This window comes from Heloderma suspectum, chromosome 3 (assembly GCF_057233095.1).
Source record: "Heloderma suspectum isolate Gila_16-S chromosome 3, 16-S_ref, whole genome shotgun sequence".
In the NCBI taxonomy this organism is placed as follows: Eukaryota; Metazoa; Chordata; class Lepidosauria; order Squamata; family Helodermatidae; genus Heloderma; species Heloderma suspectum.
In genome coordinates this window covers 235,303,646-235,322,387 of record NC_139460.1, presented here as the reverse complement: position 1 = coordinate 235,322,387, position 18,742 = coordinate 235,303,646, and the positions used below count along the sequence as shown (strand labels likewise).

Sequence of the window (18,742 nt, the reverse complement as noted above, 5' to 3'; positions counted from 1 at the left end):
GAACATGCCTAAGGCTTGGCTAGGCTTGTTTCCATAACAATAAATGATAGTTTAGTGTTATGTCTAAGCATAGCCCATATGCAATTTACCTATTTATTCTAAAGGCAACAGGTATATTTTTCTGATTATAAAATTGTGTTATTAGCCCGTCAAAATGGGAAATGAGGAAGTTATTTAGCCCCACAAAATTGGTCTATCAGATAATGTTGTTGAGTTTTATGTAACCAAAAATATTACAAGTGTCCTGATTTATAGAGTGTCTTGCTTCTTTTCAGATGCAGTACTCCTTCATTTATCAAGCCTTACTTGAATACTACCTCTATGGTGACACGGAACTAGATGTATCCTCTTTAGAAAAGCACTTGCAGCCATCGCACAATGCAACACCAAATCTCGTCAAAATAGGGCTAGAAGAAGAGTTTAAAGTAAGTATTAAATACGTTTTTAGAAATATGTCAGGTTCAAGCTTTAAAAGGTGGATATGAATATTTATTTATTTATTTATTTAACTTCACGTTTTAAAAGGTAAAGCTCTTAGAACTTTGGCATGTTTTTTATTTATTAAAATTTGATTTGGTTATTGGCGACATTAATCATGTTATCCATACATAAACCATCTAGAGTTAGAGTGAAGATGTCTTATAAAGTTCATTTATATTATTCTTTCTGACAGATTTATCTGACTAACAGTGCCTCAAGCTTTCCATGTGCATTTTGGCTGCTGGTGAATTTGCAAATATCTTAAAATGAACAAAAAGTAATTTTCCCTTATCGGTGTAGGTCTCTTTGGAAGTTTCCTATCTTCCATTCATAAACCAGTTTTTGAAAAATCATTCTATTGATACTCGGTATATGTTCTGTACTTGCATACCAACATCAATTGCAATCAAAGAGACAAATATACAGAACAAACCCATAAATTTTCAGTCCCTGAAAACACTTCTTATAGCTCCCTCTATTCCCTGCAGAAAACAAAGGAATTAGTAGGTACTATATGGTACAAGCTTTCGGGTTTTTATTGCTATATATAGGTGGAATGTAAGTGAGCATGCATGAAGGTAGAATTGCATGGTTCCTGATCAGGTTTATCAGCTAGAAATCTTTTAGAATTGATTATCATGATATCTGAACTTGAATCTTTTAGTTACTTCGCTTTCTGAGCTTTAATAGAGTAATTCGCAAAGTCATAGCCTAATTTTCAATGTTACCTTTTTTTGCTGTAGAAATTAACAAATGTTCGAATAATGAAAGAAAACATGAGAACTGGTAATCTGCCAGCGAATATGAAGAAAGCCAGAGTTATCCAAATCATCCCATGTAAGATACTAATTTCCCTCTAAATAGAAATTGTGTAACAATTTCATTAAAACAAATTGTTTAATTGAGTACAGTAATGTCATACATTCAACAGCAGGTGGCACTGCTAGACTGAACTACAAATAAATTATACTGTAAACTTGATTGTATAAAAACCTTCAGGTATAGCTCATATAGTATTATTTACTGTAAAATGTTTAGTATTTTGCAAAATCTAATGTGTGTTTTGTTTGTTTTTTGTATTTAAGATGACTTTAACAGAGTGATTCTTTCAATGAAACGAGGTCAGGAGTACACAGATTATATCAATGCTTCCTTCATCGATGTAAGTACTTCTTTGCATGTGGAATAAGTTTAACATCAATTTTTTAAGTCTTTTCAAAATCAACTTTGTTTAGGACTTGACTAGGAAACAACATTTTTGCATTTGTGCTGTTATCGTTGCCATATGAACTATGTTCAAGAGTAACTTGCTATGGCTGCACCCTGCAGGGCAGAGCCCACAGTGAACAGTGGCTTGGACTAGATGACCTCCAAGGTCCCTTCCAACTCAATGATTCTGTGAGAATTTTCAAAAAGAATCAAATCATCATAATACAAAATAAGGCTTTGAATTTAAAAAGTCAACAGGGAGAAGCAAACATCCTTGATCTTGCTTTCTTAAGAACTGAGCTTCAACAGGCAGGATTTCCTTTTCCTTTTTCCTTGTTGCTTAGGAGAAAGTGGATATGGAGATTCCAGCTGTATTGAAGCTCTTTCTTTGTCATTAAATAAGTTTACCCCAGTCAACTTATATCAACTACGCTTTTGACAATGTGTACTTATTTCTGACCTCACGGGTGTGGGTCATCTTTATTTCCATAATGTCACCATTATGGCCTCAGTGGTGGTGTTCAGCTCTCTTTACACGATAGCTGGCTTCCCACAACATGCTAACCCACACTCAACCACTGAGTGTTGGGTTGTTGTTGAACTATGGGTTAGCATGTTGTATGAATACAACGTGTTTTCTGCAGAGCGGCTTGTTAACCCTACAATGTGGCTTATTTTTCTCAAGCCACCTTGAGATCCCATGGTTTGTTGTTGGGTTGTTCAGTGTAGTTAACAAGCCACACTGCATGGTTAATAAGCCATCCTGAATAAAATGTCCTTGGTTCGGACAACCTGCTAACCCACGGTTCAACAAACAACCCATGGTTCAACATCAACCCAGCACTCTGTGGTTGTGTGAGTGTGTTGTGTGAACAGCCCCAGTGTATATATTTAGCTAACTGATAAGCCCTATTTAGGCATTCTACATCTTGTTACAGTAAACACATGATGAAAAGGAGCATACAAACCTTGCCCCATCCTCATGTGTTTCTGGTGTCTTCTACTCATGGAGAACCACTTTCTGAAGAGGAGAGCCTCCTGTATTCATGGAGGCTCTCCACATGAACCAAAATGCTGGAAAATCAGTGTTCAAAATCACATGGATAGCCTCCATGAATACAGGAAGCTGTGCTCTTGTATCCAGTGGAAATGCATGAGGAGGGGAAGGTGTTAGCATAGACCCTGTCCTCACGTGTTTACTATACCAAGATGTAGAATGCTTGAATAGGGCTATACTCTTAAGACAGTTCTAGGAGAAAGCAAATACTTTTTATCAAAGAACACAGCTCTATTACCACTGCCACCTCATTACATTTTCAGAGACAGAAATTACTTGCAAGATTGCTCATTAGTTTTCTAAATCTTAGTATATATTCCCTGTGTGGATCTCTATACTGAACCTGGTATCCCCACCTTCCGCTTGTAAGTAAGAAAATACATTATATAATAACTGGATGAAATCCTGACCCTTCTGATGTCAGAGGAAATAGTGCCAGAATGTCAGCTATTTACCTCCTATCTGACACATGCAGATGCCATAATCAACAGTGAGGTTCTTGGGCGTAATTCGGATTTCCTTGATTTGTGGGTTGGTGTGAAAGTTAGCTTAACAGCAGTGGCACTGACAGGAGCTTTACAGAATTTCTTGAAAGAAATATGTATTTTGATATTTCAGATTGTTTAGAATTACTTTTAGATGGATCAGAATTTTAAATTTCAAAGTATCAAAGATATCAAATGAGTTCTTGTGTTTGTGTTTGTATGAAGGGCTATCGACAAAAGGATTATTTCATTGCAACCCAAGGACCACTTCCTCATACTGTGGAAGACTTCTGGCGAATGGTGTGGGAGTGGAAATGCCATACAATTGTTATGCTTACAGAAGTTCTGGAAAGAGAGCAAGTATGACAATTTTGTCCAATGTATTGTTAAATGTTTCGTTATTAATACTTGTGAAACAGAACAAAGTTAGGGAAAAGAATATAGTGCATTCAATCCACTTACAGAGCGATTCATAAAAATGGTCCACAAAAATGGACATGAGCAAACCTCAGGTATTTTGAAGAGCAAAGTGCTGTGCATCGCAGAGGCTATGTGACTGCTACTGCTCTGCTCTTAGCTACGATGATTTGCAACTACTCTGACAAGTCCCCAAATCTCCTGGCTAGGAATGGGACAGTGCTGGCTACAGTTGCGTGGTTACTGAGCCACGGTATCCAGCATCATGATATGCCTGGGAGTTGCCAGGATTCAAATGAGTCTAACCTGGTTTGACCATCCTCGCTACTGAAAATTCAGAGACTGTTGTCCAGTCCAGAGAAAGTTACACATAATCAAGTGCCAAGGAAATCAATGGGAATTAAGTGTGCTCAATTGAGTGCTCAGATGTCAGTGGAGCTTAATAATGCTTACTTAGCTTTCTTTAGACTGCGCTCAGTGTCTGCAGCTGCATCATAGCAAGAGGTCTGTATATTCCCTGTAGCATTATCCTACATTTGTTAACTAAGGCTGCAATCCTATGGTCCCTGGCCGGGAGTCCCAAGGGCCCTTGGATATTTTGGTCCTCCCCCAGCATGGGGGAACCCTTGCCAATTTCAGAGCTCCCGAAGCAAAAAGGGGATGGATCAGGAGCAAGGTCGGCCCTAGACCAGCTGCCAGAAACTGACACCCTAGGTGAACCATGCAATCGGCTCTCCCTAACCCAAAGGGCAGATCCAGGGTGAGGTTTGGGGGAAACTGGAAAACATTTTGCCCCTGTTTTCCATTTAATGAAGAGGCAACGCCTGCCCCCCTCCCCATCTTCAGAAGCAGAAATATCACCATTTATAATAAAACGCTCCCAAAATGCTTTTCTTTTTACAAAGCACTCTGTGAGAACTGATGGTCTGATAAAAACAACAAAGACAAGCACAGCCATCCACTCTGTGCAGGAGCAGAAGTCGCGTCTGTATCGCCCAAGGGAGGTACCTGAAAGAAGCGCCCTGGTTGCATCTTCGGGGCGACATGGCCAGCAAGGTGCCGCCAGCCCCTAGGCTCAGCCCTCCCAGAGCAAAGGAAGCGGCTGTTCTTGGGGGAGCCTCTTACTCTCTGTCTCCAGCTGGGAGCAGCAGGAGGATATCCTGCATTACCTGAGGGAGGACTGGGTCCCAAAGGTGGGTGGGCAGGCAGCATGACTCAGCCCCACCATCCCCAGCCGGTCCCTCGTTCACCCCCACAGCCTCAGTCATATTCCCTCTGTATGTGCATAGGATTGAAATAATGGCATCTTTGTTATTTTATTTGTATTTTTTCTTTCCATTTCCTCCCACTTAACTTGGTGCCCTAGGTAAGCTCCTAGTTCACCTATATGGACAGGCCGCCCCTGATCAAGAGGCATTCTTTGGGCACACCTGGAGTGGCTCTGCAGTGCTCCTATGCCCCAGAACAGGGGGAATACTATGCCAGCCCTTCCCTCCCACTGACATCAATAGGAGGGAAATAGTTTAAGAAAGAAAGGAAATGGAAAAGGAAATGGGGGAAAAACACTGCATCTCCCTTCTACCCTGCTTGTGTGAGCCTGGCAGGGCTTTTGATTTCTCAGAGGCTCCAGTGTTAGCGCTCCCTGACCAGGCTAATAGAATTGCTCTGTTTTAAAGTAGGGTATAATGTGTTTTTTTACAGTGATATAGATTACCTTCATTGTAAGTTATCACAAAATCAGCCTAAATTGTTATGTGATGCTTGGAAGTTCTTTAACATGACTTTATTGCTTTTTCTTTAAAAAAACATTTTGGTTTGTCCCCAAAATACAAGTTTTGCAAATGAAGTATGTTCATATGGCATCCATTGTACATACAAAATAGACATAAAATAAAGCTGATATCATTTAGAATTTTCTACATCTTTTCTTCTTTTTTTCACCCCTCTGATACGGGTGGCTTATACCTGTATTTGTTATGTATTTAAGTACTCTACAATCTTGTGAGAAAAACAAGACTAGAATTAGTTCTTTCATAAAGGTTTTCAGGAACCATTGCTGTAGCTGCATGACCAGATATCAACCGTTCAGTTTTGAAAGCAGCATTTACTCGTATTTTCTGAACATTACAGGAAAAATGTTTTCAGTATTGGCCATCAGAGGATTCTGTTACTTATGGAGAGATTACCATCGAGATAAAGAGTGACTCGCTTGCAGATGCCTTGAGCATAAGAGACTTCTTGATTACACACAGTCAGGTACTCTTGATAACTTTTTAACTGTGTGTGTGTCCACTATAATTTTCTGAACAAGTTTGCTTTAAAAAGTCTATGTAAATACAATGCAGCTTAATTTAGCTTAGAAGCCTTGTTAAAATAAGATGTTCATTTCTACTGACAATCATCTTGGCTGATATAAATTGCATAATTAATTTTTGTGGCCACAAATAGAGGTGGCTCAGTAGAGAAGAGGGTGCGTAGTTGGATTTCAGAGACTAAATGTATTTCATGCCATTCTTACAACTGCCATACATTTGTGGCTTTCTTGGTTTTGAATGATCAGGAGAAGCTGGGCAGGCTTGTCCGACAGTTTCATTTTCACGGATGGCCAGAAATTGGAATTCCTGCTGAAGGGAAAGGAATGATCGACCTCATCGCAGCTGTCCAAAAACAGCAACAGCAGACAGGAAACCATCCCATTACGGTGCACTGCAGGTAAAATATTCTATTTTGTCCCATGTTTGTCTCTTGATATTTTATTTGGTTTTTTTTTATGGGTTTTACAAAAAATTTAATTCCATTTAAAAACCTACAGAAATAAACTCAAAATCACTAGGAGCAGCAGAAAAACAACAAACCCAGTCAAAATAAAGTAGATCAAATTTAATGTAAAGACCTGAAAAAGTGAAAAGGATTTTGCCTGGCATTGATATGACATCAGGCTAGGTGCCAGGTGAATCTTCCTGAGAAGAGCATTCCAGTCAGTTGTGACTACTGAGAAGGCCCTTTCCCCCATAGCTGGCCACCATACCTTAGATAGCAGGGGAAGCTGGGGAAGGGTCAGGGCTGGCCCTACCATTAGCCAGAGTGAAGCAGTCACCTCAGGCAGCAGATGATGGGAGGTGGCAGCAAGGTATTGGAGGAGAGAGTTGTGGGCCATGCGGCCTGCTCTGCACCCTCTAAGTTAGACTGCAGTCTTCAGGGGCAGTGGAAGATACTGCCCCTGAAGGCTGCAATGTTGAAGACAGATCCATCTGCCAGTCCAGTTGGGTTTTACATGGCATGGGAGGGGGCATCATCTTGTCTTTCGCCTCAGGCAGCAAAAGGTCTTGGGCTGCCACTGGGTATCTTATGAGGATCCTAGTGTACGATCAAGGCAATCTTTCAGGTACCCACGAAGCACTTTAAAGATCAAAACCATCACTTTGAACCCATAAACTGATCAGGAGACAGTGCAGTTAACAAAGCACGAGCATGACATAATTGTAATGCCTGGTCCACTTAGCAATATAGATGTTGCATTATGAACTACCTGCAGTTACCAAACCATCTTCAGAGGCAGCCCCACATATAACAAATTATAGTAGTGTAATCTGGAGGTTACCGGAGCATAGATGGCAGAGACCCGGTTTTAATACTGCAAACAACTTTATTAGCAGTTTACAACACAATCCTATGCATGTCTATTCAGAAGTCAGCCCCACTGAATTTAATGAACCTTATTCCCAGGTAGATGTGCTCAGGACTGCGGCCTAATTTAATTAATTTTTTTAAAAACACTTATATCCTACCTTATCTCTGAAGAGTTCTAGATATCTCATAACAAGTAAATAATTTAACAATTAAAAACATCCCTCCATAACAAAAAACACAAAAACAGCAACAGAAAAATACAACATACAATAATCAACAATATTTACAATATTAAAAAGTAGAAACTGATTAAAACAGCAAGTTTAAAATTATTCACTGAAAGCCATTCTAAGAAGCAAAGTCTTCACCAATTTCCAGAAGATTCTTCATGAGGAAGTAAGATTGGCCTCCCTTGAAAGGGAGTTTCAGAGCCTAGCTGCAGCCACTGAAAAGGGCCTCTTCCTAGTCCCAGCTAGACAAATCTCACAAGTTGTTGGCACATGTAACAGGGCCTCCAAAGATGATCTCAGTAGGTGGGTAAGGTCGTACAGGAGAAGGCAGTCATTCAAATATCCTGGTCCTAAAATATTCAGGGCTTTAAGGGTCATCAGCAGCACTTTGAATTGTATCTGGAAACAAATTGGAAACCAATGCAGCTGTTTCAGTAAGACAGTCGCATGCTTCCTGTACACGACCCTTATTAACAGGCTGCTGCATTCTGGACCAATTGTAGTTTCTGAATACTCTTCAAAGGAAGCTTTATGTAGTGCACAGTACAGTAATCCAGATGGGATATAACTAAGGAATATGTCACCCTGACCAGATCTGTATTGTCCAGGAATGGGCATAGTTGGCACACCAGCTTCAGCTGTACAACAGCACTCCTGGCCACCACAGAGACCTGAGCATCCAAGGTCAAGGTCAAGTCCCCCCAAAATCCCCAAACTATGTGCCTGTGTTTTCAAGGGGAGTGCCATCCCATTTAACACAGGCTGAACCCCAATTCCGGGGTCAGTTCTACTGACCAAGAGCATCTCTGTCTTGTTTGGTTTTCATAGAATAGTAGGGTTGGAAGGGGCCTACAAGACCATCGAGTCCAACCCCCTGCTCAATGCAGGAATCCAAGTCAGAGCACCCCCGATAGATGGCTGTCCAGCCTCATCTTGAATACCTCCAGTGTGGGAGAACCCACCACCTCCCTAGGTAATTGGTTCCATTGTCGCACTGCTCTAACAGTCAGGATGTTTTTCCTGATGTTCAGCCGGAATCTGGCTTCCTGTTACTTGAGCCCATTATTCCATGTCCTGCACTCTGGGATGATCGAGAAGAGATCCTGGCCTTCCTCTCTGTGACAATCTTTCAAGTACTTGAACAGCTTGAAGAGCTTTTACTTTCATTCAGCCCATTACTGTCTCCAGGCAATGGCTCAGTCCTTGACAGCCTCCTTGGAATGAGATGGAAGGGAAAGAGAGTTGGGTGTCATCCGCTTGGTGTTGACACTGAACCCACAAACCCTGAATGACTTCCCCATTCCTGAGAGCCTGTCCAGGTCATTGATACTGAAAGCCTCTAAGTGGTCTAGCAAAACCAACAGGAATGTACTCCCCCGTCCAGTTTTCAGTGTAGATCTTAAACCAGGCTTAAAGCTGGATTGAAATGGATCTAGGTAATTGTAACACCTTGTCCAAGAATGGAATATTGGAGACTGGCCAGGAATTCTCCAGTGTAAACTAAAAACTAAAGGAGGGTTTTGTCCCCCAATAATGGCCGTACCACAGCCTCTTTCAAACATGCAAGAACTACCCCTTCTTGCAAAGAAACATGTACGACTCTCACCACCTACTTGGCCAGTCCACCTCTGGCCAGTCTCATTAGCCTGGATGGGCAAAGGTCAAGTACACATATAGTTGGCTTTACCTCTCCAAGAATCCTTAGACTAGACAAATTGAAACATCCAATTTAACTGGAGAAGCAGGTGCCAAAGGTATGTCAACTGGCATTGCTCTAACTGTAGCATGCAAGTTGGAACAGATATGCAAAATGCACTACAAATTGGTCACAGCAGGCACCAAGTAGTCCTATCCTCCACCCTCTGAGCCAAGATGAGACCTCTTCCTAATTGGAATAGCTTCACTGACTGGATTTGAACAGATGCAATGGTGGCATGCATGCATGCATGCATTCATTCATTCATTATATTTCTATACTGCCCCATAGCCAAAGCTCTGTGGGCAGTTCACAAAAATTAAAAACCATTTATAATATAAACCATTTTTATTATATAAAATATAAAAGCCATTCACATAATGACATAAAACAAATAACACACACCATAACAACATAAATCTAAAACAAATTAAAAACTATCAGCTAAAGACAATCAAGAGACTCATTATATGCTGCCAAATGCCTGAGAGAAGAGGGCAGTTTTAACCTGGCGCTGAAAAGATGACATTGTTGGTGCCAGGTGGGTCTCATCAGGGAGATTATTCCATAAATGTGGAGCCACCACCGAAAAGGCCATCTCCCTTGTTGCCACCCTCTGAGTCTCCCTCGGAGGAGGCTCCCAGAGGAGGGCCTTAGATGCAGAGCATAGTGTATCACTGCCACAGAGTGGGCTCTAATACAAGCTCTAACCTGTGTTCAAGCATATTCATCACAGGTTTTCTGCTACCCTTGTTCTAGTCATCTACCCTCTCTCTTCATTGCTATCAGCTCCTCAGACCACCAAGGAGGTAATTGGATCCATGTCCAGTGAAAAGATGTTTAGGAACAATCGTGTTAACCATCCAGGACTTTTCCCCATTCCAAAGGTTGACCAGAGGTTCAACGATATCGCCGACAGGAAATCCCCAAGAGCCATCAGAAAACCACTTGGGATCCATCAGCCTCCTGGGAAATCCTATCCTAATAGGTCCCCGGCAAAGGTCTGAGTTGCCTCTGAGCCCAAGTCTGACCAAGTAGTGATCTATTTATGACAATGGAACTTTATTATCTGAGACAGGCCTGTAAATGCCATGAACTCCTGAGCTGCTCCTGACAGGGAGGCCTTAGGAAATGACACTGAAGTAGCCCAGAACAACAAGCCTGCGGGATTCTAGCATTACCCTTGAGATCACCTTGGGCAGAGCAAGTAGGGAGACTATTAGGCAACAGGACAGAGAGTACACCTCTCCCAAACCCCCCAAATCTGGCAGGCTGGATAGGGCATGGATGGTAGGGCAACAAAATTCCAGTATACTGCTGTAACCCATCCTCCCCATCCCCCAGGTTGAGCCTGCTGCTGCATAGAGAAACCTGATTGATACAGCTGAGATAAAGTCATCCCTTCTACCTCATCCAACCAAGTCTCTGTGATACACACAGGGTTGGCACAAAATCAAATCCGGGATGACAGATGTGTTCCATTAACCAACCTGGCATTCAGCAGCAAGACTCTCAAATCCTGGGGACCATCATACAAGTTACCAGGATACTACTGGTTGGGAGATTGCCCAGAAAGCAGAGTGACCAGTATATGGTCAGATCAGATCATCTTCCCCTGTGATGGCCCTTCTATCTCCCACTGCTGTCTGCTCCCTATTTTACCGATGGCCATGTCAGCTTGCCCAAATTTATGTTTATTTAGTACATTTCTAATCTGCCCAATAACTAATGTTCTCTGGGCAGATTACAGCCAGTTAAAATGCCATTTTAAAATATAGTTAAAAATATGAAATACAATACAAATATTTAAAAGAATAAAATACAATATAATGCAAAACAATAAACAGCACAGGAATTGATAAAACAGCCATAATAACCTAGAAGGAGGTCTCTAAAATGCCTGAGAGAAAAGGAAGGTCTTTGCCTATCACTAAAAAGATAACGTAGGTGTCAGGCAAACTTCCATAAGTGGGGTGCCATCACTGAAAAGGCCCTCTCTCTTGTAGCCATCTGCCTAGCTTCCTTTGGCAGGGGCACCCAGAGGATGGCCCCTGAAGATGATCTAAGGGTCTGAGCAGGTACATGCAGGAGAAGACATGCCTTGAGATACTCTGGTCCCAACCTGTTTAGGGCTTTAAAGGGCAACACCAACACTTTGAATTGGGCTCAGAATCAGCCAGTCCCGTTAGTAACCTAGCAGCTCTATTTTGAACTAACTGAAGTTTCTGTACCATCTTCAAAGGTAGAATGCATTGTAGTAATCCAACTGGGAGGTTATCAGAGCATGGATGACTGTCACAGGCTATCTTTGTCCAGATAGGGCTGCAGCTGGTATATCAACCTAAACTGGTAAAAAGTGCTCCTGGCCACCAAGGCCACCTGAGCCTCAAGTGACAGTGATGAATCCAGGAGCACCCCAAACTGCATGCCTGATCTTTCACGGGGAGGGCAACCTCTCCAGGGCAGGCTGAACGGCACTCAACTGGACAAACCACCTGCTAAGAGTACCTCCATCTTGTCTGGATTGAGGTTCAGTTTGTTTGCCCTCATTCAGATCCATTACACTGCTCAGGCACCAATTCAGGACATCTACTGCCTCATCTGGGTTTGATGAAAAGGAGAGGTATAGCTGGGTGTCATCAGCATATTGATAGCACCTCAGTCCACATCCCCAGATAACTTCCCCCAGCAGTTTCATGTAGATGTTGAGTCGCATGGGAGATGAAACAGAGCCCTGTGAAACCCCATGACATAATTGCCATGGAACAGGGAAATAATCCCCCAGCACCACCTTCTGGAAGCGACCATCCAGGTAGGAATGTCTCCCAACCCAGACAGCCACTCCAGAAGGATGCCGTGGTCAATGGTATCAAAGGCACTGAGAGGTCCACAAGAACCAACAGGATTGCATTCCCTTTATCTTTCTATCAGCAAAGGTCATTCCACAGGGCGACCAAGGCAGTTTCTGTCCCAAAACTGCGCCTAAACCGAGATTGAAGTGGATCTAGAAAATCAACTTCATCCAAGAATGTGTAGAGTTGATCAGCAACCATGCGCTCAAGTACCTTGCCCAAGAAGGAGATGTTAGCAAGTTGTTCTCCACTTCCAGGTCTCAGTCTTCAGGAGAGGCCTGATTACTGCCTCTTTTAAGGAGGCTGGTACTGCCCACTCTCTCAAGGAAGAATTTACAGTTTCCCGGACTCAACTGGCCATCCCCTCCTTATTAGATGTAACAAGCCAAGATGAGCAAGGGTGGAGCATAGAAGTGGTTGATCAACCTCATCCAAGCAGCTTGTCTGCATCCTCATACCTTAGCAACTGAAACTCATCCAATACTGTTGGACCAGGTGCTCTGGACACCTTGGTTAAAGGAACCACACTAATAGAGGAGTCCAAGTCATGCTGAATATGAGCAATTTTATCTTCAAAGTGTCGTGCTAATTTCTCACAGCAAACTGTTGAGGATGTGACCAATTCCCTCTCATGGTCAGATTGAACTAACTCCTTCACTACCCGAAACAGCTTTGCTGGATGACTCTGTGAAGATGCAATGGAGGCAGAAAAGAATTTGCCATCTTTACCACCAGATGGTAGACTCAACAACGAGCTTGAACCAGTGTTAGTCGGATCCAGCATGAGTGCTGCTCCACTTGCGTTCCAGCTGATGTCCCACTTGCTTCATTGCCCTCAGCTCCAAGGTGTACCAAAGAGCTAGTTTGGTTCTGCCAAGGGGGACAGGGTGCTTGGGATCGTGTAAATTGCTGAAAATAATTCCAATATCCCATAGAGTGACCAGGAGCACCAGTCATGCCAACTGGAAAATCCAAAACATATCCTCCCTTCTTCCTTTAAGCCCCTTTCAACCAGTCCAAACCCTCAAACACTTCAATCATCTTGCCTCCACCCTGCAAGCCTTCTGGCCCTGCTCCCACTAAGGTGGCTTTGCTTGAGGTTAACAAGAGAGTGGCACTGCTGCCTTTCTCATATCAGTGGGACAATGAAGCACTGGTTGCTGCTGCTTACTACTACCTTGGGAGCTATGGCAGGTGCCTGGGCATATAACTCTTCTCGCTGGAAAAAGTTACTATAGGCAGCAGCTCACCCACTCAGTGGTTTGGGCTCTCCACTTAGCTGCTGGTCTCTCACATACCAGCTCCCATTCACACTTCCAGTCATGCTTTGATCTTGGGGCAAGATTATCCAAAGCCTCTTCTGGATCAGCTGGAACAGCAAAGTGCTGTTTGCTGGTGCTGTATAGCTGCTGCCTGGGTAAATATCCCTACCACTGGGAATGTGATCAGTGCTTGCTTGGCTTAGATGCTTCAGCTGGATAAACTGTTCAGAATTTTGAAGTCCCGTTTCATCTAATCGTGTTAGCTAAAACTATGGTACACACGTTGCGTTAGGTTCATAGGTTATCAGTACTGAGTAATGCACAGCAGTCAAAAGTCACATGGTGATTTCATTAATTTTTCAAACTGCCCTGGTAGGTGAGACTCAAGGATATTCTGTGCATTTCCCAAAAGTGCTAGGGTAAGATGTAACTTTTTATAGAAATGTATGTTATTCTATGCAAACTTAAAATGAATGCTGTTCCTGAATGTTGGTAGCAGCATTTGGATAAGCAGTTTACAGTAGGCTTGGTTCAGACATAATGGCAATAAGTTGGATCTAGACTTGCTCAGTAGAATTCTGCTGGCGCTGTACTATTTATTTATTACATTTCTATATCACTCAATAGCCAAAGTAGTATTTATTTGTTACATTTCTATACTGCCCAATAGTAAGGGGAGGGGTGGCAATTTTCTCCAATTCCCCCTTCCCCCTGCAGCTCCCAGTACTACCTCCCACGCTGTTCCAGAGACTCTACGGAACAGCACAGAAGGTAGTGCTGGGGGCTGCAGGGGGAAGGGGGAATTGGAGAAAATTGCTGCCTTTCCCCATTCCACCAGTGGGAAGCCTTCACTGCATCCTGATTTCCTCTGCAAATGAAGGAGACTTCCATTTGCAGAGGACCAAATCTGGATCCAACCTGATGTTTCCACTGATTGATTGATAAGCCATTATGTAAGTAGTTATACACATAAAGTGATTGCAGGATTAAGCTTCCTCTGGTTGAAAAATTTAAATAAGACCAATATGAGTGTATATTTCAGGAATGTTTGTCTGCATGGTAAAAAAAAAATCTTCCATGATGAATAAAACTAAATTCTACTGCCTGTATGTTTAAATTAAGCAAATCTGTATAATTTTATTCTGCTTCTGCCAGTCCTAGGAAGGGACAAAGAAGCTATACAGGGCACATTGAAGTTATTTTCATTAGCAGAGACTCAATTCAGAGTATATTTTTATTGCACTGCATATGGGTTTGGCAAGATATCTTGTTAAAGCAAAGAAATATATTTGTCTTGTAGCGCTGGAGCTGGAAGAACAGGTACATTCATAGCACTCAGCAATATTCTGGAGCGAGTCAAAGCTGAGGGGCTCTTAGATGTATTTCAAGCTGTGAAGAGTTTACGACTGCAAAGACCGCATATGGTGCAAACATTGGTATGTTATTTTATCCACAAAAATAATTGTCAAAGGATTCTAGATCATTTATATTCTAAGTGGAGAAAACAGAAGCTTTACTTTCTTACCTATTTTTTTCTGTATTTGTTGCTTGTCAAACCCAGGGCTATTTGTTTTCTTAGCTAAATAAATAAGCCAGATCTGCAGCCAATTGTGCAAGGAGAACTGTAGTTGGATTCTCCCCTTGCGCATAGTTCAGAACTTGGTTTCCACTAGTGCAACATCATTTGCACTAGAGGAATTGATACTGTTGGATACAACCCAGGGAGCTCATTTTCCCAGGTATATCCTCTGTTTAGCTTCCATGCATTTCTGTGGTATTCAAGATTAAATGTGCAGGCAGCTATGGGTAAGAGCATCATGCCATATTTTGAGCACACACCTGTTTTGTTTTGTTTAAATTTTTATTGACTTATGAATAATACAATATCATTAACAACAATACAAAAATAAAAAGACAAATAAAATAAAAATAGACATTTAACATGAGGTCTGACAAATCTTGGCTTTAATTTTTTTTAAGGAAACTGTTCAAATATGTGATGAGCCAGTCCCTTCTGATGACTGGATGTAAACATTCCATAGTCTGCAATGTTTCCTGTGTTTCATGGAGTTCCTCTACCGGCCCCCAAATAGTAACTCTTCTCCTTCTGACACCTGTCATTTCTAGCACAACAGTCCACATTTTGCCCCAGATTTTTAAGTAGAATAACATAGGATTGTGTGTGTGTTTGCATGCACATGTAGTCCCAGTGCCCAAGCCTGTTGATCCGGGACTGGAAGCCAGTTCTGCCTCCAGAGTGATGTCACAACAGCTTCTGTCATTGCTAGATAGCCCCTTTGCAGTGTTTGTACAGTGGACTGGGGAGTCACAGCCGACCCACTTGTGTCCTCAAGATCAGAAAAGTAATGCCATGCTGCAAATATTGTTATGCCATTTTGTAATCCAGGAACTGCAGCAAAGGTTACTCCCTGTATATTTGAGCAACATTTATCAGAGCTGAACATTTGTGCTCTGCTTGCCTCTCACATGTATTTAAAAACAATTATCTGGCTTATGTATTCATTCCAAACTAGAATGTAGGTTTTTCAGCTTCAGAAATTAACAGTTTTTTGGTTGCAATTCTGTGGTTCCTGGGAGAGTGTCCCAATGGCTGTTGAATGCTGCAGATCTCCTCTTCCCAGGATGGAGAGGGTGGCCCACCCGTGGAAAGACCAGTCTGCCTGCAGAGGTTCTCCCTGGTTGGTGGCAGACCATTTCATTACTGTAGCTGCCCCACCACCACCTTAGGATTGCTCTCTTAGTTGCCTTGTGAGGCCTTGCACCAAAAGGTGGAATATAAATAACTTGGATAATAAGTAAACGGGAAAGCTCCTGATTTGCCAGCGTCGTCTGCCAGAATTGATGTTTATAGCCACATTGGGTTCAATAAATATCAAACAATTTCACATTTATTGAAAAGTGTCAGTCCTGTCCACCTCTCTTTCAAGCTCTGCTTTTTCAGTGAAACTACAGTTAGAGTTCTTGTTACGTTTGAAAATTAGTAGGCTTAGTCCATTCAGTGTTACTTGATCACTAATTGTGCCACAGCCTGCAACTAAGAAAGTTTTATCAAATGCTAAGGGATTTAAAACGTTACCTTTGTAGCATGATGATGCTACAATTAAGTGTTATATCTCATGGGAATAATTATATTTCAGAGATAAATAAGCACATCAAAGTACACATAATCTCTCTCTTTTTCAGGAACAGTATGAATTCTGCTACAAAGTGGTACAAGATTTCATCGATATATTTTCTGATTATGCTAATTTCAAGTGAAAATCCCTGCCTTATTTTTTTATTTAATCATCTGTACAGAGATTTGTAAATCATTAATTTATTTCCATTGATTTTTTAAACTCTAAATGTACATATGACCATATTTGTTTTTCTCTGAATGACACCTTAGATGTATATATTACTCAAATGTCTTTCTCTCTGATTCAAAAGTGCATGCACAGAGCCTTTTCAAACAGTTGAAGAAACTTCCAATCAGTTATTTAGTGGGGAAGTAGAAGGGGAAGAAGAGGTTGATTCCTGCCTCTCACTCCTTCTTTGAAACAGCTGAACAGTGGGACTTCAATTGCTTTGAATGGGTTCCATGTGCGCAGCTCCAGCTGTTGGATAAAGGAGAGGAGCTGTACTCACAGCACCCATTTGCATGTCCACCCAGTTCAGGATATATGTGCAAAACCTGTGTCTGAATGTGTAGTGCCCCTAGCTGGATCAAGGTGATTTTTCACATTTTGCATAACAAATGCCCATGTACAATATATCACAGTATCTACTGTTAAGAATATAGGGCACAATCCAGCCTATGTTAGGCATATTTAAGACCCACTGGTTTCAGTGGGTGTATTAAGCATATGCTTAAATCTTTCCCATTGAAATTAATGGGACTTGGAGTCCAGTTAGTAGTCTAGAAGCACCTGATGCTGTAGTGTTGCTGCAGCTAAGCAGGTGTGGATCTGATCAATCCCTTGGATGAAAGACCAGTAGGAACCTATGTAGGAGCAGGAAATAAATATTTTAAGACACTTCAATGGGACTTTAAAAGTGCTTGACTTTGGCTGGATCATACCCATATTTTGCCTAAACATGTGAAATTGTGACCTTTTATTTCTAACATTTAGCTTTCAACTGACTTATAAAGTAACACCTAACGTTTATAAATCAAACATGCTAGAGCCAAACTTACACTACCATAAACACATGATCATTGTTTCACTTGGGGCATGTTTCACACAATAGTTACACTCTACGAGGAAACCATGCACTGAAATGAATTTGGGCTGTCCAAGAACATATATGTATTCTTGGGCAAGCTGAATTCATTTCAGTAATATCTGCATATAATGTCCTGGGGTTTCTGTACTGGTTTGACGCAACATTAACATCTTGCCCCATATATAAAACCACTGATATTAATGTGGATTGTTGACTGAGGAAAACACACTGTTCGAGGTATGCTAGAATAGGGGCGGGCTTGTGGGATCTACTTTTTCTTGTTGTTTTTACTAGAGATCCACTAACTGAAGCCTGGTGCAAAAGACACTGAATTGGATCCAGAATTACACATGCTTAGAGTAGAACATTGAAATCAATGGGACTTAAGTTAGTCATGACTAACTCATCCCATTCATTTCAATAGGTCTACTCTAAGCATGACTAAAGCTGGATCCAACCCACAGAATTAAAGAATTCTGAGCCCAGGAATTTGTTCCGAGTACCAGAACTGAATTGAATTCACAGGCCTTTCACGCACACATTCTCTCCTAGTTACCGAAGCTTTCTTTACTTCAGAAGTATAATTTAGAGTAGCGGAGAATCCTTTTGTTAAACAATTAGGAGTCAGAAATCCTTGCCGTTCTACTGCAAATCATCCAGAGATCTACCCTAGATCCAAATCTACCTTCTGCCCTGCCCTGTGCTAAAATGTCAATTAATATTCTGTAGGTATTTCTTCATCTTAAGTTTCAAAATCCAGGCTAGACCCATTTGCTTTTTTGATACGATTCACATCCTTACAGTTAAGCACAGCTCTTTCAGTAGATTATAAAGGTACATGAATCCTTCATCAGCAACAACATGAGATTTGAACTTTAGCTTTTTAAAAAAGTATATTTTTTACTGACAGGATTCTCGATGGTTCTGTTTTAATGGCACGTTGTCAATTAGCACTATTGTAAATACAGAATTTTAAAAATTCAGTTAAGTAGTCTTAAAAGATCATCTTAAATTATTTTATTCTAATGTTAAAGAAAGTATTAACATAAAGTAACATATTTAACTTATAAATGAATTTATCAATATTTGAAACTATTTTGTATTTTGAAGGGTAAGAGATTTTGTTCTTCCTGTCAAAAATGGATGTAAAGACAGATATAAAACACATATGTAAAGAAAAATGTATTGCTTCCATTT

General features: G+C 41.3%; 1 protein-coding gene across 4 annotated transcripts in view; it reads left to right on the top strand.

The window, feature by feature from the left end:
- Positions 1–18,742, top strand: part of PTPRE (protein tyrosine phosphatase receptor type E) — a 187,211-nt gene extending 168,469 nt beyond the window's left edge. For all 4 annotated transcript variants that reach the window (XM_084845961.1, XM_084845960.1, XM_084845962.1 and 1 more), the window contains 8 exons: positions 276–425; positions 1,224–1,317; positions 1,566–1,642; positions 3,457–3,591; positions 5,779–5,904; positions 6,209–6,360; positions 14,619–14,754; positions 16,523–18,742. In XM_084845961.1, the coding sequence (XP_084702087.1) occupies positions 276–425; positions 1,224–1,317; positions 1,566–1,642; positions 3,457–3,591; positions 5,779–5,904; positions 6,209–6,360; positions 14,619–14,754; positions 16,523–16,597 (945 nt within the window). In that variant the 3' untranslated portion in view covers positions 16,598–18,742. The remainder of the gene's footprint in view (positions 1–275; positions 426–1,223; positions 1,318–1,565; positions 1,643–3,456; positions 3,592–5,778; positions 5,905–6,208; positions 6,361–14,618; positions 14,755–16,522) is intronic.